The 24,308-nt window shown below is 37.2% G+C and overlaps 3 protein-coding genes across 6 annotated transcripts in view; 1 reads left to right on the top strand and 2 right to left on the bottom strand.

Annotated features, from left to right (window-relative positions):
- LOC106080546 (serine/threonine-protein kinase Warts) overlaps nt 1-12,011 on the bottom strand; it is a 32,935-nt gene extending 20,924 nt beyond the window's left edge. For 2 of the 4 annotated variants that reach the window (XR_009396957.1, XM_013241956.2), the window contains exon 1: nt 11,569-12,011. The gene's annotated coding sequence lies outside the window, so the exon portion shown is untranslated. The remainder of the gene's footprint in view (nt 1-11,568) is intronic. The other 2 variants (XM_013241960.2, XM_013241958.2) reach the window with 2 other exon arrangements.
- A 1,970-nt stretch (nt 12,012-13,981) lies between these two features.
- Nucleotides 13,982-15,024, top strand: LOC106080512 (protein NDUFAF4 homolog). Its single transcript, XM_013241905.2, has 4 exons — nt 13,982-14,239; nt 14,309-14,400; nt 14,461-14,689; nt 14,756-15,024. The coding sequence occupies exons 1-4, from the start codon at nt 14,095-14,097 to the stop codon at nt 14,881-14,883; spliced, it is 594 nt and encodes a 197-aa protein (XP_013097359.2). The 5' UTR covers nt 13,982-14,094; the 3' UTR covers nt 14,884-15,024.
- LOC106080511 (superkiller complex protein 8) lies at nt 15,001-17,723 on the bottom strand. The gene is made up of 5 exons (XM_013241904.2): nt 17,616-17,723; nt 17,250-17,556; nt 16,777-17,015; nt 16,522-16,709; nt 15,001-15,310 (listed from the first exon to the last, which is right to left on the bottom strand). The coding sequence occupies exons 1-5, from the start codon at nt 17,616-17,618 to the stop codon at nt 15,037-15,039; spliced, it is 1,011 nt and encodes a 336-aa protein (XP_013097358.1). The 5' UTR covers nt 17,619-17,723; the 3' UTR covers nt 15,001-15,036.
- Nucleotides 17,724-24,308: the final 6,585 nt, after the last annotated feature.

Here is a 24,308-nt window from a genome sequence, read left to right as displayed (position 1 = left end):
AAGCACGAATTAAATATCAATCAATATTCGCGAAAAGTGTCTATGGGGCTACATAACACCACCCTAAAAGGACGTTTTTTGCAGGGCCATGTCACTCAATGGCCGCCCCACCCCCAAAACACCCCCAAACAGCGCTAACTAGTATCTAAAATTTCAACGTAATGCAAGGACATTTTTTCAAAGCTAAACACTATTATTTTTTAATTATCAATACAAGCATTGAATCCCATGGCACCCAATTGGACGTACCGGATTGAGCCGATGGAATCATTCATCGATCATACAAGTTCGGCTTATTATAATTATACGGTTAAAATTCAGCCACTATTTCTAACATGCAAAAGAGAGCATTATTTACAAGTTCGTAAATTCCAAATTCCATCGTCATCTCTTTGGGAGAAGTTTTTACAAAGTGGCAAAGTACCTCAGCAATGTCGCCAGTATCACGAGGGTATAACCTAAACTACTATCCAATGGCAGCCGGTTGTACGTAACGGATTGACCGGAAGGAGTACTTCATACTAAGGGATGCCGCCTCAGTACACTGACACAAAACACTGCTACAACAACAACATAACAAACTAACAAATCCCCCATGAACATTCCACTATGAAACAGGGGATACTTCCCTCATATCAATGACTGCATTACGATTAAAGTTTAAGATCATTAATAAGGGGCCTCCTTTCTTATGCCGAGTCCGAACGGCGTTCCGCATAGCGATACCAATTGGCAGAGAAATTTTAGCATGGCAGGAAACCTCACAAATGTAGCCAGCATTAGTAAGAGGACCGCTGAAAAATTTGTTCACAACGGGGTTTGATACCAGGCGTTCGGCGTCATAGGCGGACATGCTAACCTGTGTGCCACGGTGGCCTCCAAAAACTAAATTAAAAATTGCTGGTGGAAATCATTTCTTAATAATATTACCGGTCAATATAAATTTATTAAGAGAATCTTTTTCTAGATTTGTTATCTAATGCGGGCTTTTTTCATGGAATTACCCATATGTCAAGTTCTTTGCACGATTTATCTTTACGAAAGGATGTTAGGTTCGAACAAGATATTCCATAAAAGGGAATCCTTCCACTGCTTCTCAAGATTTAAAATAGGGAAATCGGTTTACATAGTAGCTTTATCTGGTTATGGTCCCAGTCGAATCATTCTTATGGGTAATGGATGTCATAATAGAAGCAATTTATTTATATATTAATTCCGTACTACAAAGCCAAACAAGATTTTTCTAGGTCAAATCGTATAAAAATTGTGCATTATGAGTGATATGTTACATGAGAGGTACAATGTATACCCAACATAAAGCGATTTCGCCCACTAACATAAAACAAGTGAAAGCGTGCTAAGTTCGGCCGGGCCGAATCTTATATACCCTTCACCATGGATCGCATTTGTCGAGTTCTTTTCCCGGTATCTCTTTTTAGGCAAACATATGATAAAAGGAAAGAATTGCTATGATATTGGAGCAATAATATCAAGTTACCGCCCGATCGTACCGGAATTTCGGCCAATTCGAATAAAAATTCCGCCCTTAATGGGGGCTCAAGGGAGATCGGTTTATATGGAAGCTGTATCAGGATATAGACCGATTCAGATCATAATGCATGTACGTTAAAGTTGATGAGAGAAGTCGTTGTACAAAATTGCAGACGAATCGGATAATAATTGCGACCTCTAAATGCTCAAGAAGTCAGGATCCCAGATCGGTTTGTATGCAGTTATATCAAGTTATGTCGGTTAATAATTGCGACCTCTAGATACTCATGAAGTGAAGATCCCAGATCGGTTCATATGCAGCTATATCAAGTTATGGACTAATTAAAAACATATTTGGCACAGTTGTTAAAAGTCATAACAAAACACCTCCTGCGAAATTTCAGCCGAATCGGATAAGAATTGCGCCCTCTAATGACTCAAGAATTCAAGATCCAAGATCGGTTTATTGGGCAACTATATCAAAACATGGACCGATATGGCCCATTTACAATCCCAACCGACCTACACTAATAAGAAGTATTCAAGTAAAATTTCAAGCGGCTAGCTTTACGCCTTCGGAAGTTGGCGTGCTTTCGACAGACAGACGTAGGGACGAGCGGACATTGCTAGATCGACTTAAAATGACATGACGATCAAGATTATATATAATTTATGGGGTCTCAGAGGAATATTTCGAGGAATCAAATAGCATGATGAAATTAGTATACCCCCATCCTATGGTGGAGGGTATAAAAATAACCCACATTTCAAGCGGCTAGTAAGTATACTCGTACCTCCATCCTATGTTAGAAGATATAACAATTAAAGGTGTAGTTGGCTCTATAACCTTATTTACTTCACTATAGACTTGCACCAGTCCCTCATGGTAGGGAATATTAACAGATATCTAGCGTACAGTTGTCGTCAAGCAAAAGACTTCAGGATATGCATAGAAAACCTAGACCCCATTTTCACACTGACCATTCATTTGCTGTCATTTTATTCCATCTATTCAATGCTGTCATAGAGTTCTGATTTGCAAATCCAATCCTAGGTCTACCTTAACGAGCTAGAAAAGGTTTGCCGGTCCAAACAATGTGTTGTGATCAAGTGCATTGTACTACATAGGCCATAAATCATAAATTCAAAGGAATTCAATTAAATTTTTTCTCAGCTCAAACTTTTTTTATGAAAATTAAAAAAGCGACAAAATTTCGTTATTTTAGTTATTCTGATTTTTCTAAATCGCCAACTTTGAATCAATATAATTAGCTATATATGATTGCTTGTACTACATATCAATGTATACATATGTACATATATACATATTGCTCATAGATATGTATGTGCGAATAATAGTAATTCGCTGTGCGGAATGGTTGATCGTTTGTACGAATAATAATAATTCGCTGTGCGGACTCTACTACTACCCAGTTTCAAATAGACGTCGTCGTCGTTGTCGCACAGCACTACGTCTTGGCGAACAACAGTCACCCGCGGCATGTACCTACTCGGTCGGATTGCATGCTGGAATGTGAATGGAATTCCAAATATTTCATCGTTTTACAGAAAAGCGGCGATCAATTTATACAAACAATAACAACATGTTTCTCTATGTATGCACGAGTACCACCATCCATCCACCATCGGTCCATACGAAAATGAACGTATTATGGACAAGTATGCACATATGTATCCTCCACACTCAACACTGCCACTGCCGTCACGCCGCCGTTGCCCCTGCTGGCTATGGCAATGTTGGTGCTGATGATTGCAACACATTTCCACACACTCAGATTCGATACATAAGAGTCTACTCTACTACCACATACAGTGACTCACAATACTGAACAATTTTTTGGTTCTTTTGTTCTCAAATGGGAATTCTTATTCCTTGAGAGATGCAGCCTTAATATTTACCTCTCTCTTCATTGGTGGAATGGAGATGCAAGTGTATTTTTCTATAAGATTGGGATACAGGGATGATTATTTCGATATTGAGGGTACTTTTTTTAGGTACTTTTTTATAATCGGAAGCAACAAGGTACCCCCGCGGGCCATTTGGTATCTTTTTCGGGAGTTAAAAATTTTTTTATGGGTCTACAAAGATTCAAAAAAGGAAAAAGTTAAATTCACATAATCCGAATTAGACTGTCAATGGGGTTGGTCAATTTGTATCGACCCAAAAAACGCAATAACCGCTTGCAAAAATCTTTGATTAATCGATATAAGCCCAAGTAAGCATAGATCTAAAATAAAAACCGAGCTTCTATGCTTATGAAAAGGGGCAAAATAGGTCCATGTTACACGAATAGTGATGGAATTATGAAATTTGTCGCAAATAACAGTCCACACATGAAAAAAGATTAATAAGACTGGGAGAAACGTAAGTTTTGTACTACTATTGGTACCATTTGGTACTTTTTTATGACCTGCGTTAGAGCTTAAAATTTAGCATACAATTATAGGTAGGTATTAAACATTAGTAAAAACATTTTCGTGTTAGGTACTAAGTTCTTCTCTGTGTGGAAATATGACATTCATTTAAAGCTTAAAAGGTGTCGCCAAGGCGTATTAATAAGGTGGCCGCATCGGCGAATTGCTACAACAAAACATATTTTTTTAGAAACTTGATATGTCAAAATTTGTAAACAAGGCTAAGAAAATTCAATTTGCCGTGACATTTCAAATTTGATTCGACCAATCAGAGAGTGTGAAGCAAGAAAAAACTAGTTTTAAAAATGTACAAAACTCCCATAGATCTAAAGGCTTAACCCACAAAACCATCAAGATGACAGGTTTAAATAGTTTTTACTAGGATAGGAAAGCGGTAAATAGCTACCAAGTGATTGCCTTTAACCTACCACGACAGACCAGGGTAGTTCTGGCTCAATTCCAAATAGGCTGGGAGTGATTCAAACTTCCTAGAAGTGTGTCTTGTTTGTAACCAGAAGGACCCCCTGATTTAAGTTCATAATATGTTAATGGGCAGGGTAGATAGCGTACCACAAGCAAAAAGCTCAATTAGAAAGATTGATCAATCACCAGAAGGAGGGGTTTTGTACCCCTTTTTAAGGCTATTTGATATCTGGGATTTTCAGGTCATTTGAAAAAGAAGGGTTTAAAGTTTATTGGCTACGAAGACGGATGACTACGTCATCATGGTGTGTGGCCGTTCAAATGGCGTATAGTATGTCGCAAAGATTGGACACTGGACATGACGTAAACACCCGAAAGATAAAGTTGATGCTATTCACCAATATGAGGTAACTTGGTTTGTTAAGGGGACATCTCCTAGTAGGAGTTTAGCTGCCGCTCTCGCTACTGACAAGCATCCTGATAAACCATTGCAATATCAGGACTTTGACGTCGAGCTGCACACATGGAGAGGCGGACTTACGCGAGATTTGTGGGTATGAGACGGTTGATCACCTATTGTGGCACTACCCTGAAATTGCGGAGGTAGGCGCAAGATTATGGCTAAACGAAAACCTTTTTCCTTTCTAAATTATCTTCAGGCGCATAGTCCAACTCTTCACTATTATAGGGACTTGAAATGACAGATTGGAGAGAACTTTTCCAGTCCACCGGGCACTCATTATTGTCATACATGTCGACTACTTATCTTCTTCATTCTAACGTCTGGCATTTCACTGCAGTAAATTTTATATGTTCTCCGATTTTTGAATCTTTTTCGTGGGCCACACAATGCGTCTAAGTTCCCTGAGTAAAGTTAATAGATTGCGGATACTAGACGTGTGCCACCTGATAAATACGCCTTATGTGTCGGTAATTATTTTATTTTTCTCCAAAGCAAACAGCTCTGCCCAAGGCTCTGCCGAAAAAAATTAAAAAATTTAATTTACAGCAAAAAGAAAAGAAATGAAAGAAAGATACGCATATTGGAAGTTAAGACTGCCGATTACCCATATACGTGCATTACGCCATAGTTTCCTTCACGGAAAAGGAAATAATGCATGTTAGTAAATGCAAACGACGTAAACTGCATGCCATTGAGACTTTATCTATGGTAGAACCCAAGGCGTATTTAATAAATACGCCTTGGTAGAACCTATGAAGGGATTGCCAAATATTGGGTTGCCCAAAAAGTAATTGCGGATTTTTTAAAAGAAAGTAAATGCATTTTTAATAAAACTTAGAATGAACTTTAATCAAATATACTTCTTTTACACTTTTTTCTAAAGCAAGCTAAAAATAACAGCTGATAACTGATAACTGACAGAAGAAAGAATGCAATTACAGAGTCACAAGCTGTGAAAAAATTTGTCAACGCCGACTATATGAAAAATCCGCAATTACTTTTTGGGCAACCCAATAGTATTTTGCTTGTAGACAAAAAGGATTGAAATTAGAGAAATTTTTGTTCTCTCAAAATTTGAAAACAAATGGCAAATTTATAGATGTCGGTAGTTATTTTATTTTTCTTCAAAGCAAGCAGCTCTGCCGAAAAATTAAAAAAATCAATTTTGCTGCAAAAAGAAAAGAAAGTAAAATACAGGACACGGCACGGGATTACTATGAGCACCACACAGACTGGAACTTTGAGCTCCGATCTGTGTGGTGTTCATTGTTATCACGAGAAGTGTTGCATCTACAGGTTGCGGATGGTGGAATGCTCCATACTGAGTAGCTGCAATTGAAGTCGCGTACAATCAGCGGTATGGTGCGGAGAGTCTCATTGAGAGGCCGCTTGACGCCGGCTCTTGCATAAATACTGAGTGCCTATTATGTTCGATATGACAAGACGTGTTGTTGGCGCCTTTAAATAACCAATGGACATGATGTTCCCGCGGGGATCGGTCCTTCGTACCAGAACGAGCTTGCTCACCTATAGGAGCTAGATGAGTATCGCCACCTCTACATATAGACAATTTGGCAACAACAACACCAAAGCAAGATACACACATTGAAAGCTACGACTGCCGATTAGCACCCTATATAGGTGCATTACGCCATAGTTTCCTTCACGGGAAAGGAAATAATGGATATTTAGAAAATGCAAACGACGCAAACTGCATGCCATTGAGAGCAGAATTTTGCTTGCGGCACGTTCTTAAATAACTATCATATATCTATATTCACAAGCGCCACCAACCAGTCTATGCGCGAAGTTCAAATGTTTTATTCTTTAAAAAAAATCATCTTTTTTTGGGATAAACTAACTTTCATTCAACGCATAAAACCTTATTTTCATTTGATGCCCAAAATGAAAATGGGGCTGCATGTGTGAAATACGCTACTGAAGTATTTTTGATTGTCCCAATATATAAAACAATAATTTTTTGGACAAAATGATTAGTGTTTTGCAAAAATAAACATAAAATATTGGCTAGTGGCTATTTACTTGGATCGCTTGGGGTCAAACCGAGTTTTTCTGCTACGTGGCAGGATTATCAGCGTGGACTTCGGGGATAGTGTGATTAGAAAGCGGATGACAAGAGGAGGGTGTTGTCGCCAACTAAATCGTATTGAATCTCAAGAGAGATGACGTGAGAATGACCGCAATGGCGTCGTACTACTGCATTGGCGAACGACGTCGTACTGAGAAGCAATTTTCTGTCGACTATCAGCAAGATTACGGAAAGATCACTAGGAAGACTTTCGAAATGGGCTAAAAGAAATTCGTTGAAAAAGACCCCAGGGACTACAGAGTTGTCACTCTCCACTCCGAGATATGAGTTATCGGGAGTGGAGAGGCGAAATATCTGAACATAGTATTCTATTCAAAACTGTCTTGGAATACGGATGAATGGGACACTTGTTTGGTGGAAGGCTGTAGAGACCCCTTGTCTCACAGATAGCTCCAAGATTAAATTAAAGACTGGATTGCGATTACGTTCTTTCAGGCAAAGGTCTGTGCCATAACGATAGTCGCAAGACATATTGATTCAAAGATAGGCTCTTGCACCCGTCTCCCTTGCAATTTCTTCGCATATGCTCACATATATCTCTAGGGTATAAATTGGCCAGAGTGGCCTCCGAGTGAACTCACGCTTTCATGATGCGCTACACATTCAACCTAAACGATTAAGAATCCTTGAGTAGGTGCAGCTGTTTTAATAATGCACGAATTTTTCCAAACTTCAAATTTTAACAGCTGGTACGAGAACGGAACGTAACATTTTGTTTTTACTGAATTCTACTTTCCGGTTACGGTTGACAGACGTTCGGTAATCGTTTGCATGTATACCCATAAGGCAAAACAAAACAGCTGACACGTTTTTCTACATTAATGGTATTTCAGGATTCATCGAATAATGTTAGGCTAAGTGAATAAGGTTAAGCCAAGCGGAAAAAACGATGCGATTTCTCCAACGCATGTTGATTCGCCGTCTCAACAACGATTGAAACAAAGAATACATACATAAGAATACATGTGACTTGTCTCCAACACTTAGGGCTGCGCATCACTCATCTAGTCTGTACGTTTGTGGAGTCGTCAGAATTTTATTTTGAGGGGCCTATATTAGAACTACAAAACAATAAAAAGTACGCACACCCTAACATTCAAAAATGAAATTTTTGATTGGCTCGGGCCCGATAACCTTCCCTTCCTTGCTAAGTCCCTAGTTCAAACGGATGAAGATATAATATTCACCCGTTTGAGTGAAATTGAAAAAAAAATCCTAACAAGACAGTTAAATAAATATATATAGCCCCGATTTGCCTTAAATTTTCTAGGTGAAGTGCAACTATGCCCTCCAACTCTCAAACATGATATAGATATATTTGATTTCTACAAAATATTTGAATTACAAACTGTGTTAATCAGAAGAATTCATTAGGTGTGTTCCCCAGATTCGTTGAAACTTATGGAGTAGGTGACAAGAAGTGTTACCAAGTTCACACTCTTTGTTACCAAGTTAAACTAGGGGTCTGACACCAAAGCAAAAAAAAAAGTTTGACTCGAATGAGCAAAAGACTTGATGCGCTTGCACGAAGGTCCCGAACATCGTGTTCTCTGACGAGAAAAATTTCCCAACTTAGCTATTCGTAGACTCCCAAAATAATGATGGTATAGGCAGATGTGAACGCCGATGACTGCTCTATAATCGTTTTCACTGAGCCTGGCGTTAAAGTAACTGAGGCTTATTATGAGGGAAATTCATTTGATGTTGCTTTGGAGCATGTTTAAATCAGGAATGGCAAAAAAAACATGTTCTGGTTACAATCGGGACATACATCTTGCACGTCGGCATTAGTCCTTGCTCTGTTGGAGTTGAGGCGGTTGCATCTGCCGGAACGTAATTGAGCCAGAACTAATCTGGTTTGCCGTGGGAGGTCAATTTCTTCAGGTGCAATGGGAGGCGGTCCAAAAACCATTTTCATCCGGTAGCCATTTACCGCATCTGCTACCGTGTCTGCATGAATGTTGGCAATCCCATGGCAGCCGGTTGTACGTACCGGATTGATCCGATGGAGTTCTCCATCGGCAAGGGCTGCCGCCTCATTGTACAAGACATTGCTACAACAACAACTAATGTTGTCTAGACCTGCTTGATATGCCGCTTGATCTAGAGGTGATTACAGATTGTTGTTATGGAATGACAATGTCATTTCAAAAATTACCGCTCTGTTTTTTTACTCATTCGAGTCAAAAAGTTGCCAAGTCTGTGCATCAAAGTCGCACATAGAACGAAAATATTTGATGCTCTAAATGTACATCGTGGCCAGATAATGTGCTACGACCACTGCCATAAGGTGTAGGATCTATATGTCAGGTCACCCTGCTATTTTTGTTAAAATGTGTGGATTAATGTGTATTACATGACGTCATCTGAGCGCTATTTGATAAATGTTCTAAACTAGATGAAATTAAATTGCAATTAGTTTTGTGGTATACTCCTTAGAACTAGATTTACCGCTCACTGTTGTGTGTATCAACCAGAGATCCTTCCAAATGAAGTATCAAGAATACTTCATGTGGTCTACTCAAAAAGATTGAAGAGTTTAAAATTTACACTCTCTGAGTGTCAGGCAACGGAGATAAAATGGGCAATTGTAGATCACGCGAACTTCAAAAGCTAGAAATAACAGCCAACACCACACTAGTTGGAACTTTCAACTCCGAGTTCTGTGGTGCCAATCGTTATCATGAGAAGCTCAGCTGAGAGCGATCATAAATTGCAAATTTTGTCCATGAACATTCCTCTAAGGAACAGAGGTAAACTTCTCATATATCAATGAGTGCAGTCCGATTCAAGTTTAAGCCTTATGATAAGATGCCTCCTTTTTATAGGAAAGTCAGAAGATTTACATGGCATAGTACCTCACGCCAGGATTTAACCGAGGCGTTTAGCGTCATAGGCGGACATGCTAACCCCTGCGCTAATTACGGAGTAGCCGACAATCAGCGGTTTCGAGTGAAGAGTCTCAGTAAGGAACTGGGCGGTACGGCTTTCTTAAATTACAAGGCGAGTTGTATACGCCTTTAATTAACCAATGGCCAGCACGTTCCCGCGGCAATTGGTCTTATGGAGCGGGACGAACATGCTCACCAATAGGAGCTTGACGGCGATCGCTACCTCCACATTAAATATGCGTCTGGGAAGAAGTGCATGATTTGTAATTGCTCTCATTCCTATGGTAAAACTTCTTATAACCACCAACTTACTTCGTCAATTTGATTGTAACATCTCGAAATATTGGTTCATGACTCCATTAAATTATATATTCTTGATAATGATGACATTCTAATATGATCTGGCCATGGTTGAGTAAAGAAAGAATAAGGCCTTACGATGTAGACCAGCCGAGTTTGTATTTGTGCCAAATTGGTCCGTAGATTGGTATAAATACATGCCCACATATAAAACCTGGTCTTTATGTTTGGAATTATTCGTAAAGAACGTCTGCGTAATCTTCTACGAAAACAAGCATGCCAGGCGTGTTCTACAAACAATTTTTGAAGTGTAATCAACAGGACCACAATGTCGTAGCATAACTAGGGCCTGAGTGCAACGACACACTTCTGACAGGGCCTGTTTTTTTTTTTTTTTTTTGAATATCTGGGGAGCCAAACATTTGAATTCATCGCAATAAGTGTAGCGAATCTTTAGCTTGAACTGAAGCATCTTAATTTTGTTAAGTATTGGGTTGCCCAAAAAGTAATTGCGGATTTTTCATATAGTCGGCGTTGACAAATTTTTTCACAGCTTGTGACTCTGTAATTGCATTCTTTCTTCTGTCAGTTATCAGCTGTTACTTTTAGCTTGCTTTAGAAAAAAGGTGTAAAAAAACGTATATTTGATTAAAGTTCATTCTAAGTTTTATTAAAAATGCATTTACTTTCTTTTAAAAAATCCGCAATTACTTTTTGGGCAACCCAATATTATATATAATGGGCTTTGTAGCATAAAATGGAAATAAAATAAATAATACAAAAATTAACCCATATTCATTCCTAAATAAGCGCTAAGCTGGGTTGAAGAGGATATTAAACCAAAAAGTTCAATTGTTGTCAATACTGGTCAAGAATTAGATATAATGCCTTAGGTCAATACGGGTTTTAACAAACATTTTTGCCAAATCAATTTAGTTATTGTAGATTTGATGACAACGGAAAGTATCAGCTCACAAAGGTGCTTTAAGTTCTGCGCATTATGATACCACCATTGCCTTTGGTCTTAAGAAAAGCAACCCTTTGGCTGCGAACTGACCTAATACCCATGTCACATTGTTATATCTGGCCAAAAAATGTTTTTAGAAATAAATGTTCATAATGTTGGAACGGCACAGAAAATGTACCTAAAATCGCAACTTAAGTCATGCTATATCAATCGCATTTTTAACCAACAAATTTTGTTTTGTGTGGTGTGCACTACAATTAAAAACAAATAAATACACACACACATTCATATGTGAGAATATTTGCAGCATCAGAAGAGTGGAATGTGTAGATTTTTCTTCCTTGCCATAGAATTATTCTGTTTCGCGGAGGGAGAGACGTTACGGAGTGCTCATATGGGGGAAGTGGGTTGGGGGAGGGGTGAATTTTATTCTTTATTGATTCGTTTGTGGCACTTGTTGAACGAGATATACAATGTATTTTATTACTTGTTGCACTTCAATAGCTCCTTTGCTTTTTTACTTTTTGTTTTGTTTTGATCCAACAAACACACACATTCACAAAGAAATATTGTTTTTTTTATTTATTCGCACCACACAATTTGTAAATTATTTTTTATTTTTTTCTGTGTTTATTATGTCAATTTACTTGAAGTGAATTATTTTCTTTTTAGCGATCATCATCTACTCGTTGATAGCGAATGAATTGTAGCGAACGATCATAACTTCTACTCGTTACTTTGCATGTGAATATTTCATCGCAACAAATTGCATTTCAACCGTTTATTTATCAATATTTTACGCGATTTCACATTTTTCACATCGCCCACTTGTAATTGAACAAAATTCTTCACGTTTATTTGCGAAAATTCGTCCCGAAAATTTATAGGTGATTAATGATTTCGAGCTTCTTCCTCTTCGGGGTAGGGATCTAAAAGTCAATTTTTGGACTAATCGATTATTAGACTTTTTGTGTGAACAAGTCGAAAAGTCAAAGTCGATTTTTAGCGTAAAAGAAAATAGAATAGTCGATTATAAAATCGAGTCATCGATTTCTTTTTTTCAACGTTTTGGCACATCAGGATTTATCGGTTAATTTTTGCTTTTTTTTAAGCAGAGTATTCTGTTCAGCTTTCGAAACTGTTGCGAAAAACTTTAACAAAATATCATAATTCTTTTAAATTCATTACATGACATTTTGTGTACCAATTCAATCTTTCATTCATATTACACTGAGATTAATTGTTTTTATGTGCTCCTTTTGAGCTATTAGCTTAAAAAATGCATTTATTTATTTCACGTGTTTTTAGCTTATAGATTTTTTTATATTGAGTTTGAAAGTTGTTCAGGAAGCCACTGTAGCGCTGGGTTCGAATCTTGGCGAGACCATCAGAAAAAATTTTCAGCTGTGGTTTTCCCCTCCTTATGCTGGCAACATTTGTAAGGTACTTTGCCATGTAAAACATCTCTACAAAGAGGTGTCGCACTGCGGCACGCCGTTCGGACTCGGCTATGAAAAGGGGGCCCCTTATCATTGAGCTTAAAAAACTTAAATCGTACTGCACTCATTGATATGTGAGAAGTTTGCCCCTGTTCCTTAGTGGAATGTTCATGAGCAACATTTTTATTACACTTGGTCCTATCTAGTGCAAGTGATTTGTATCAATGCAAAGTAGAGCTGGTAATATTTACCCTCTCCTTTGGGTTAACGCAACTTAAACGACAAAAAAAGGGCTGCCAATATATCGATGGTGGTCTCATTTGTACAACGACCACAAATCATATGGTGCAATTCGTCATCTTGCCATCAAGCTGATCGACGTTTTTCCAACACAAACAAAGAACTTTGTGTGCGTATGTGTGCAGTTGTGTACAAAGTGTGAGTACGTGAGAATGTAAACAAAAGCTGACATCTTATTGCCAGCAAATTTGGCCGGCTGTTAACAGCTATTCGAGTGAGATCACCTTTTTTATTATCTTCTTTCTCGTACACGTAAACCTGAGTATTCTGTTTAGCTTTTTAAGCGGAATGCTGTCAAACTCCATATAAAAAAAACGTCGGCGAAACGTTGGCTAAAAATAGTAGTACTCTGCCTATAGTGAGAAAAATGGCAAAAAAAATCAAAGTTGCAACACTTGAAACCATTTCCGGTATCATTTTTGTATGTTTTATTGGTTTCAATGGTTCGTATTTCTTTATTTATTTGCGATCAAATAATTTAATTAGAGAAAACAGTAAGTGCAGATAAAAAAAGTGTTTTAGTATGCAAACAAAAACATTTGATTGCTGTCAAATTACGCTGGCGAAAAAATTAAAATTACCCGCGACTATTTCGAAAGTAGAATAGATTACTAACCCTAATGGCTGATACCATGTTGTTTTTCACCGTTAAAAACCCTTGTTTTTCGCGTTTATTTTTTTGAACACTTCAAAAATCCCAATGATAGAATATCAATTTTGTTAAAATTTTACCACAAGTAGTGAGGGAATTTCTTACTGAATGAAATCAACAAGTTTTTTTTTGCTTTAAAATCTATTATCTATAAAAAGTTTACTAAGTTAAGTGTTGCCACTATAATAGTTTTTTGCTATTTTCCTCACTTTAAGCAGAGTACTTCTTTTTCGCATATTTTGGGAACGTTTCGCCGACGTTTTTTTTATATGGAGTTTGACAGCATTCCGCTTGAAAAGCTGAACAGAATACTCAGCTTAACATACAAATAATTCAGTCATGGTTGATAACATGCTCTAGGTACTGTATAGTACTAAAGTATACTACGTTAACTAATCAAGTTTTTTTTCAGCTGTTACTAAATTTAAGCACATTCATAAAGACTGGCGTCTAGCAAATTTTCGGGTTGTTTTTGCTCATATTAATATCGCCCAACGCTTTGCCCCTCGTTGTGATTGTAAGACCCCTTATGTTTAAAAAAATGTAGGGTTATATTAGAGTAGAATAATTCATTGTTATTATTTTGTATAAACTTGAATCTATTCAATTAAATTTTGTCAAAATGGGTAAAGTAATGTCCGTAGTGTCCCGTAAAATAAATCGGTTTAATGTTGAGAATAGAGCTCATCGGGTATTGGAGAGGGACAAGCCCACACCGGCACCTAAATATGAATCAAATTTAAGGGACATGGAACGAACAGTAGAATGTAGGGATATGCCTAATACTTCTTTAAAATAACTAACTTTGTATGTATAATATATCCTTTTATTACTAGTGGATCCCAATTTCGTGGAAAAACTGAATAAAAAAGACGAGGCATTGGATAAACGACTAAAAAATGTTTATGTAACATCCGAGGATAGATTTGTGAGTAAACAAGTTTCAAGAGAATGGTTGTTGATACTTTAGAACGTTTCCGTATCATAGATAGAATATGGAATAAAGCGTAACGAAGAAGCAGATCAAAAGGCACTGCCTTTGGACCGCAAAACCCCAGAAGACTTTGAATTTGGCTATATGGAACCGAAAAGAGTAACACCGGGACGTTGTACTTTGAGGCAAGCCTTGAAATTTATAACAGACCATCAATCGGACCCAGAGCAATGGACTGCGGCGAGAATATCAGAGGAATATAAACTCAAACCAGAATTAACGGGTAAGATAAAGTATTGCACATTATTTCACATTTTCTCATATAATCCTCATTATGTTACTTTTACAGAAAATATACTCAAATACTTCCGCAGCTATAGTATTTATATACCTGATATAAAATCTAAAGAGACCATACTAACGCAAGCTAAAAGAAATCTGCTAACGGACAAGTCAGATAAACCCAAAGAAGAGTAGTTGATGAGACAACAATGCAATTTTGTTTTATCTAAGTTAGAAGTCTCAGAAAATTTGTTAACGGAATGCTTATGCATATACTTATTAAAATAGCTAAAAGTGAAATAATCGAAATAATTTATGTTATATTTATTATTTTTATTGCAATCTTCTTTATACAACTACATTTGGGGGACAATTATAGAGATTGAGTGACTTGTCTTCAGACACCGAGACAACTTTGTCATTCGAAAGACTATACTTTACTCCCCACGCTTGATCGCTATGATCGGAGAATGTATGCATGCATTTCCTTTCCGCAAAATCCCATATCTTGACAGTGGTATCGCTGGATGATGAAGCAAAATGTTTACCATCTTCAGAAAATGAGACACACAACACCCATGAAGCATGTCCCGATAAAGTACCAGCAACATCAGTATGAGCTCTGTAAGAAAGCCAAAATAAGGTAAATAATTAAAAAAATATGAGATTAGCATGTCCGCCTATGACGCTGAACGCCTAGGTTCGAATCCTGGCGAAACCATCATGAAATTTTCAGTAGTGGTTAACCCCTCCCAATGCTGGCGACTTTTGTGAAATACTTTGTCATGTAAAAACTTGTCCTTAAAGGAGGTGTCACACTGCGGCACGCCGTTCGGACTCGGCTATAAAAAGAAGGCTTCTCAAATCATTGAGTCTAAAATTGAATCAGACTGCACTCAATGAAATGTGAGAAGTTTGTCCCTGTTCCTTAATGGAATGTTCATGGGAAAATTAGCATTTGCAGTTGTTGTTGTAGCCACATTTTTAAACGTCAAGTTTCGTATGTGAACAAGCTCGTTCCGGTCCAAAAGACCGAACGCTGCGATAACAGGGTGGCTATTGGTTATTTAAAGACATCAATAACTCGCCTTGTCAGCCTCGCGGCTAAACTTCTCGTGACAACAATGAACCCCACACAGTTCGGACCCTAATGCTCCAGCCTGCATGGTGCTCACAGCTATTCAATGCAATGTAAATGTGTAGTTGTTGTTGTTGTAGCAGTTTATTGTGTTCTATCTTTCCTCTGCTTGATTCTGTTGAGTGTCAAGACCCAGAAACTCTGCGACTAAGATGGGGTGCGTCTACAGAGATTTGGGTCTGAGTCGGGTCTGGTTGGGCAGTTAAACAGGTGACGTGTATTGTGCGGTCCCTGATTACAATCGGGACATACATCTTGCACGTCGGCATCAATCCTTGCTCTGTAGGAGTTGAGGCGGCTGCATCTGCCGGAGCCTAATTGAGCCAGAACTACTCTGGTTTGCCAGTGAGGTCAATTTCTTCAGGTGCAATGGGAGGCGGTCGTTTTCCAAGGACTACATTTACACGGTAGCCATTTACCATATTTGCTATCGTGTCTGCATGAATGTTGTCTAGACATGTGCAGTCTTGTGATGAAGTTAACAAAAGCTTTAACCTCTCATAACACATTGCAAATTGACCACAAACATTCTATAAGGAACAGGGACCTACAGAAGGGACAATCACCACTGAAAACTTTTTCTGATATTCTTGCCAGGGTTCGATTCCAGGAGTTTACTGTCACAGGCGAACATGCTAACCTCTGCACCACGTTGGTCGCCATGGTGATACACTAGCATTTAAATTCATACATACACATCATAAAGTTTCATGTGACCATCATCGGAAGCTGTCAGCAGCATTTGAGAGTTGGGTGAGAAACATAAACTGCGCACAGGCATGGCATGACCTTCCAGTGTTTGGGCTACTTTGCCGGCAGCAACATCGAATATTGTAATAATACCATCTATAGCACCACTTGCAATGTATTTACCATCTGGACTCTAGAACATAGAATACACAATGAGAATTTCATTGTTTTTTTTTTCATGTTAAATAATTTTAACTTACATAGGCTATACTTAATGTGAACTTTCCATTTTGAGGATCCAATATTTGCTCTTGTTTGCCACTTTCCACGTTATACATGGAAATTTTGCCTTCATTAGAGCCTGAAATTACATACTTGTCGCATGGCGAAAATGCCACCGTCCATAAATCAACGGGACCAAAAGAGAGTAAATGTTGTCTCTGGCCGCTTTCAGCATCCCAAAAACACAGACTGGAGTCCAAAGAACTGCTGGCAATTGCTATAAATAGAGGGTAATTTTGTTATTTTTAATTTAAATCATGCGGTAAAACAGATTTAAAATTTAATTTTATATGATAGTTGATTCAGTTTTCGGAATCGGAATCCAACAACAATGTATATCCCACTAGTTTTTTTTATAAGAAATGCATATTTAATATTTTTTACAAATGTGTATTGTGTAGCGCTGAGATAAGAAGTTGTGCTACATAATAATTCCATAACATTATCTTACTCTTTCCATCCGAGCTCACAGCAACCGAAACCACACCTAAAGCGTGCCCCTTCAGTTGATGTCGCAATTTTAATGTGTTATCCTCACGTATGTCCCATACTTTTACCAGATCATCTAATCCACCTGTGACAATGAAATCAACTGGTTCCTTAGATTTATTGTTGCCAATCATAGAATCCCTGCTAGCATCGGGATCTTTTTCTGTCGACGATTCATCTGCAGCTGATTTCTCTGGTTGTGTTTTTCCCCAACTACATGACCATATACCATCTTCGTGGGCAGTTTCTTCTTTATGTAGAAGCGAGAACTAAGACAATTTGCCATAAGCGCATCTTTGGAATATAAATAAATGCAGTGAATATTTACCATTTGAACTTAAAGACCGAGTAACAGCACACAAAATAGAATTAATATTATTTATTTTATTTTTAGAATGACAAAGTTGCCGAAATGACCGGTGTGGCGTTGTTATTGTCATTCACAAGGGAATAATAACAGTAACAGTTACTAAATCATGACTAATGGGAGGCATACATTTAAAGATTAATTGTATAAAGCCATTGAGGAATGTCGCGTTGAAAAATGCAACTCTGCAAACAAATGTTAACAAAGGAACTTGCAAAAATGAATCAAAGTTTAACCTTGACGACCAAAAACACTACTTCATGTATGGGAACACAGAATGACGCTGGTTTTCAAGCGTCCATGTTGAAAATTTTTTGTGTGCAGAGTTGCTTTTTTTATTTATGCAACGAAAACCATAGCTCATCGCGCTCATTTTGTTTTGGCCTAAGGGTTGGTCTTTTCACGAGAACAGCAAAATCCAGGGCAGATTTTAAAAGGTGGTCTCATGCGAACAGCTGCTAACATCGATCAACTTGATGGCAAGAGGACGAATTGCACCATATGATTTGTGGTTGTTGTACAAATGTGACCACCTTTAATTGTTTCGCCATGTTACTGCTTGTGCAAAGCGGATTTAACAAAGTGGTCTAACGCGAACAGCTGTTAACAGCAGGCCAGGTTTAAGGATATTAGGATGTCAGATTTTTGTTAACATTTATTGTCATCTTCTTTCTTTCATATTCTCTGCTCATGTACGCACACAAATTTCTATGTGTGTGTTGGAAACCGTCGATCAGCTTGATGGCAAAATGGCGGATTGCATCGTATGGTTTTTGGTTGTTGCACAAATGAGACCACCTTTAATTGTTTCACCATGCTGCTTGTGGTACCAACTTTAATAGGCTAGTTATACTGCACATTATAATCGTAATCATCGTTTGTAAACGTTGATTATAGCTTTTACGAAAAACAAAACATAGATTTTTTCTTTTCTTTCATTTTATTTAATTGTTATACCTTTCTTCTCTCTTTTAAATTGTATTTAGGACAGAACGTGTTTTTCAATATCTGTCAAGTAATGATTACACATTTCTGATGGTTAAGCTGAGTATTCTGTTCAGCATTTCAGGCAGAATGCTGTCAAACTCTATATAAAAAACTGTCGGCGAAACGCTGGAGGAAACCAAGCAAGAAATAGTGCTCTGTTCATAGTGAGGAAAAGGGCAATAAAAAATTTTTAGTGGCAACGCTTGAAACCTTCGTCGGCATCATTTTCGTTTTTTTTATTGGTTTCAATGGTTCTTTTTTCTTTCTGTTATTTTATTTATTTGCGAAAAAAATATAAAGCCATAAGTGCAGAAAAAACGTATTTTGGTATGAAAATAAAAACAAATGATTACAGTTAAATTTCGCTCTCAAAACAATTAAATATTTCATCGACTATTCCGAAAGCAGAATTGAATACCAACTCTTAAGGTGGAGTAACATACCTCGCGCAGCACTTGTGTGTGCTCACGCGCGCATGTCAGAAGAAATCAAAATAGGTTGGTTTGTATTGTGTGAGTTACACAATAAATGCACGCACGCTCTTGTCAGAATAAGTTTACCAACTCTCAACTTTGAACGCGAAAAAAATCAGATTTTAATATGCTTACTGTTCAAAATTGTTTTGCAGTCTGTAAATTAAAGAAATTATTTTATTAAAATCATATTAAACCACATCATTGCCAATTTCAATTGAAATTAACATTGAAAATTACATAAATAAGCTGATTTTTAGAAATTCGTGCGCAGCAAAAGACCCATGGTATGTTACTCAATCCAAAGAACGTATGAGGGCGCATCTGATTTCTTAAGCACGGATAAGTGCATCGCGTGGTATGTAACTCCAGCTTAATGTGTACATGTGACGCATACACCCTTATATTCAACAGTGCTATCACACTGACCACACATCATGATGTGCCATGTAAAGTCCCCATAACGCCCAACCCGTACTTGGCTTCGACTTTGGAAAACTTTAAAATCGATTATTTAATTTTTATAAGGCTAAGGTCGATTAATCGATTAGTCGATTATTAAATCCCTCTATTTACCACACATTGTGATCGGGCATTCGGACAAAGTAGCTAGTAGCTGCGAAACTCAGAAAATTAATTGATTTGGTATTTTTATATTTTGCCTTTAAAACTAATAAAAAAGCCAATTATTAAGCAAACCATACAATAAATACATTTTTCGTGAGCAATATATTCTAAGCAAACATTCCGAGAAAAACTGAAAACCCATACCAATTGGGAGAAATATGTGTGCGAGTGTGAGTGGTGTGTGTTAATTGTGTGGCCTCCACTTTGTCCAATCGCATTGAATGAGAGATGCTGCTGTTGGTGATGTTTAGTTAGTTTAATCGAGAACGTCGCGGGAATAACAACGTCTTAAAAACTTTGGGGGCTATCGAGCTCCACAGAACGGACTACTATATATACATATATGTATATAATTTAGTTACTTCATGATCCACAAATTTAAAAGAAAAAGTGTTGTGTTATTCAATATTTTGTGAAAAGTGAGCAAACCAATGCGTTTGAAGTTATTCTTAACCTCAAAGGGACAACACCATTATGGTAGTTGGTGATCCCTGTGTCCCTGAGAAAATAATATTACGTGAAAAGAATATAAAAAAATAATAATAGAATATTGCTTAGAAAAAGAAGAAGAGAAAGCAGAACATATGAGCAACGCATGAATGACGTATTGGACATGGAATAATGAGCCAGGGGAGAAAAAACTTGTGTTGGAGAAAGAATAGTTTTGGAGTGGGTGTGTTTGTATTGTTGTGGTAGTGCGTTTGTTCGGTTTTTGATTTTGTGCTGTTGCCCCATTGCAAGTGTGACTCGTGCGGCATATTCCCCAAAAAAAGAACATACAAATTCCCTCAATATGCCCATAATTGGATCTATGACTGTATATGAATCATGCGGCATAGTTTTGAGAGATTTTTACCGACATTTATTTTTTAATATATATCGGTTATTTTGATTGTATTTCAACCATTGGAAATCATTCAATCAGACCCTTGATAAGGTTACGCAACTTGCATGCACCAATCGAAATGCGAAATGTTAACTATAAACGAAGAAACATGCCTGTTCAAAAAAGTGGCAAATATTGTAGTGTATATGTATTGTAGGTAGTGGCGATTCTAGTGTTCTCCCTACATTTGAAGAGATGAGAATTTCGGTTGCGGCAAAAATACATATTTTGTAACTATCAGCGGATTTAAGACTAAGCCAAGTAACTGAAAGAAAAAGAAAATAACGACCAAATGATTAAATTTTGTATAAAATTGCCAACGATAGTCAATTTTCAGAGACCTGTTTTTTTTTATAGAAAAAGGCATATACATAATGAACCATTTTCTATTTAGTTCGAAATGCACTTCTGAGTCTGATTCCAGATATGAGTGACATGCATCGAATACTGGCTGGTGCATCAGAATAACTCTTCAGCTGTTTTTAACATTCACTCATGCTTGCAAATTTTGTGGCCATGTTACCCCTTTACGGCACGCCACTTGGAATCGGCTATAAAAAGAAGGAACCTTTTCTTGACCTTTAACTAAAATCTGACAAAACACATTTACATGAGAGTGTCATTCCCTATTTGCCTTTCCTTTAATGGAGCGTTCCTAGCCGAATTTGCAAACTGATTTTATTATTTGTGCACACTTATTCAGCAAAAACACTTTAGTTATGTCTGCATTCACAGCAGAGGTTTATTAAACAAGCGTGTTTCCGGAATGAATGTTTTTGTGCCGTTCATAAACTTATCTCCCCGCTTTCTTTGTTGATAAAAAAACTAAGATTAGCAGCACTGGCCGACAAATTATAAGGAATTATTTAATAATAATTTTGAAATATTAAAACTTTATTTCCCAATTTATTTATTAGCATATATTCAAGTCTAGTTTGGGCTATTTTAGAATTTTTAACGGCAGCAGGAGATATAAGTTACCATTCATTACCAAGGCAAAGTGTTCATTACCATTAAATTCATTTCCATTAAAGTATGACCGATGTGGCATCCCCAAAAATGCATTTTTTTCTTTGGCCATCCGAGTAAATTTGGAGTTGAACAAAATAATTTTTTTCTACATGGTCTTATCAGATTTTGGGGATGCTTCATGCGTACACATGAAATTGTCGAAAGATGTCTGCCTGTCTGGATTAAAGGAAGTACAACTCGGCCTCACACAGCATAATTGTGAGGTTTTCTTTTTTTATAGTATGTAATTTGTTTTAGGTATATACATATGTATGTACATATAAACATCCATTTGTATGTTTACAAATATGTTTGGATAGAAATTCAATACATCCAATTCCTCTTTGCCGCTAGCTTGCCCCTACCTTTTTTCTTTAAAATTTCTCACTATAAATACTATATGTGTGTTGTTTTGGTTTGTTCTTATCATTTCACAATAATTTTACTGAAAAGCAAAACTATCTTTTTGCTAAATAGGCTGGTTGACTGTCTGGCTGGGTATATGTGTATGTATTTACTTGCATCGTTTGTATGTGAAACAGTTTTTATTAAAACATAAACAGAGTTCTTTCTCCTTCTTTTTCATTATTTATATTTCATTGTTTTCGTCTCCCTTAGTAATTCTGATTATACTTCACTTTCCATATTCTTTAGCCAAGTTTCTTCCTTTGTTCATCACTGCTTGAAGCTGTGCGATAGTTGATGAACTTCTGCTGCTGCTATTGTGGCTGATGCATTCAAGTCAAGTCATTGTCGTTGTCAGTTGTTTGCCTTCTGCCAATATCACAGGAGCAGAAAAATAGAAATATTGTCTGCGGTGTTTTTGTGTGGCGCATTGTTGTACAACGGTATTAAAGTGTTTTAAATTCATGCAATTAAAGGAAACTATTGCAAAAAATCACTCGACTAAGGACAAAACAATCGATTTGATTGAAATTTCTATTAGACAAATGAAAACATTGTAGTCATGGCAGAATAAATTCGATTCAACCATGATTGAATTAGCTTGTTTAAAGATATCAGGAAATGAATCAGTTAATGAATGATAACAGTTGATTTGAGTGCAAGAGTTAAAAGTGAATGCGCATTGTTAAAAACAGGGATGTTTTCTGGTGGGGGGTCCTGTACTTTAAGCACGAAAAAGGCATAAGCAAAAAGAACTAACCTTGTTTCGCCAAAAACTCCTACTATATCTGCCACTCAAAAATAACTCCAAATTGACATTTTGACCGATCGGGACAATGTTGAACTTCAATGAAAGGAGTTTGGAAGTGGATTACTAACCTTATTATGCTGATGTTAGGAATAAAGTATCTGAAAGCCCGACCCCATAAAAAAATTAATTCATTTAAAAAAGTTTTTGAATAAGGTTTACGGGCGATTATGGTGATATGCGTTCTAAACACGGTACAGAAAGCTCTTGGAACTAGGATTCGGCTAGTCTGGAAGAGTGCTTTGAGTCGTTTACTTACATGATCTGTCACTTAAGAAACGGGGTTTCCTCGGTAAATGGAAGCATTTTATTCCCTAAATATCGTCGTTATCCATAACACACATTTTGTTCCCAATCCAGAAAATGGAATACGGACCAGATTCTGAAAAATATCCGCAAATCATCAATGAGACTCCTCCAGATCTCACGTCCTTGGTCCATTTGTTCTTTTCTCCTCTTAGACAATTAATATGTAATTATTATTTTTTCCAAGTGAACTCACCGAAAAAGTCACCATAACGAGCTTCCGTGTATTAAATGAGATTCATTTATTAATATTCAATTAAATTATATTTTAGTTTACCATACAAAATTCGACAGGCATGCGAATAATTTGGTTCAGGCTTTTACAGAAGTAACCAAGTTTTCTTAAGCTGAGTTTACATGGCACATCTGATGTATGGTCATTGTAATAGTATTGGTGAAAACAAAGGTGTATTCGTCACATGTACACATAACAATCAGTCATGGCTGAAAAATCAAAATCATTTGATTTTTTTCGATGAATGACGTCTATCGACTACAGTTTACAAAGAAATGTGTAATCATTAATTCACAGATATTGAAAAACACGTTCAGTGACAAATAGGGCTATAAAATGAGAAGTAAAGTATTAAAAATTAAATAAAATCAAATAGATGTACCGTTTTTGGCAAAAGCTGTAATCAGCACGTACATACGATGAGTATGATCATGATGTGCCATGTAAACTCTGCTTTACTCTTCAGTATTATTCGTAGTAACTTTTGTCCCTATTATATTTTCCACCACTTTATGTCGATTGGGATTCAAATGACGGGTATTATTTATTAAAAATCTATAGGAAAAGATTAAGAATCAAATCTGACATAAGGATTGATGCCGACATGCACCCGATTGTAACCAGGGACCGCACGATACACGTCACCTGTTTAACTGCCCAGCCAGACCCACTCGACTCAGACCCAGATCCCTGTGGATCTGGATCGTACGGTACCTGGTTACTATCGGGACATACATCGTGCTCGTCGTCAACAATCCTTGCTCTGTAGGAGTTGAGGCGGCTGAATCTGCTGGAACGTAATTGAGCCAGAACTACTCTGGTTTGCCGGGGGAGGTTAATTTGTTCGGATGCAATGGGAGGCGGTCGTTCTCCAAGGACTCCATTCACCCGGTAGCCATTTACCGCATCTGCTACC

Source organism: Stomoxys calcitrans, chromosome 2 (assembly GCF_963082655.1).
Source record: "Stomoxys calcitrans chromosome 2, idStoCalc2.1, whole genome shotgun sequence".
In the NCBI taxonomy this organism is placed as follows: domain Eukaryota; kingdom Metazoa; phylum Arthropoda; class Insecta; order Diptera; family Muscidae; genus Stomoxys; species Stomoxys calcitrans.
The sequence above is the reverse complement of the archived record's forward strand: the minus strand, read 5'-3'. Positions and strand labels throughout refer to the sequence as shown.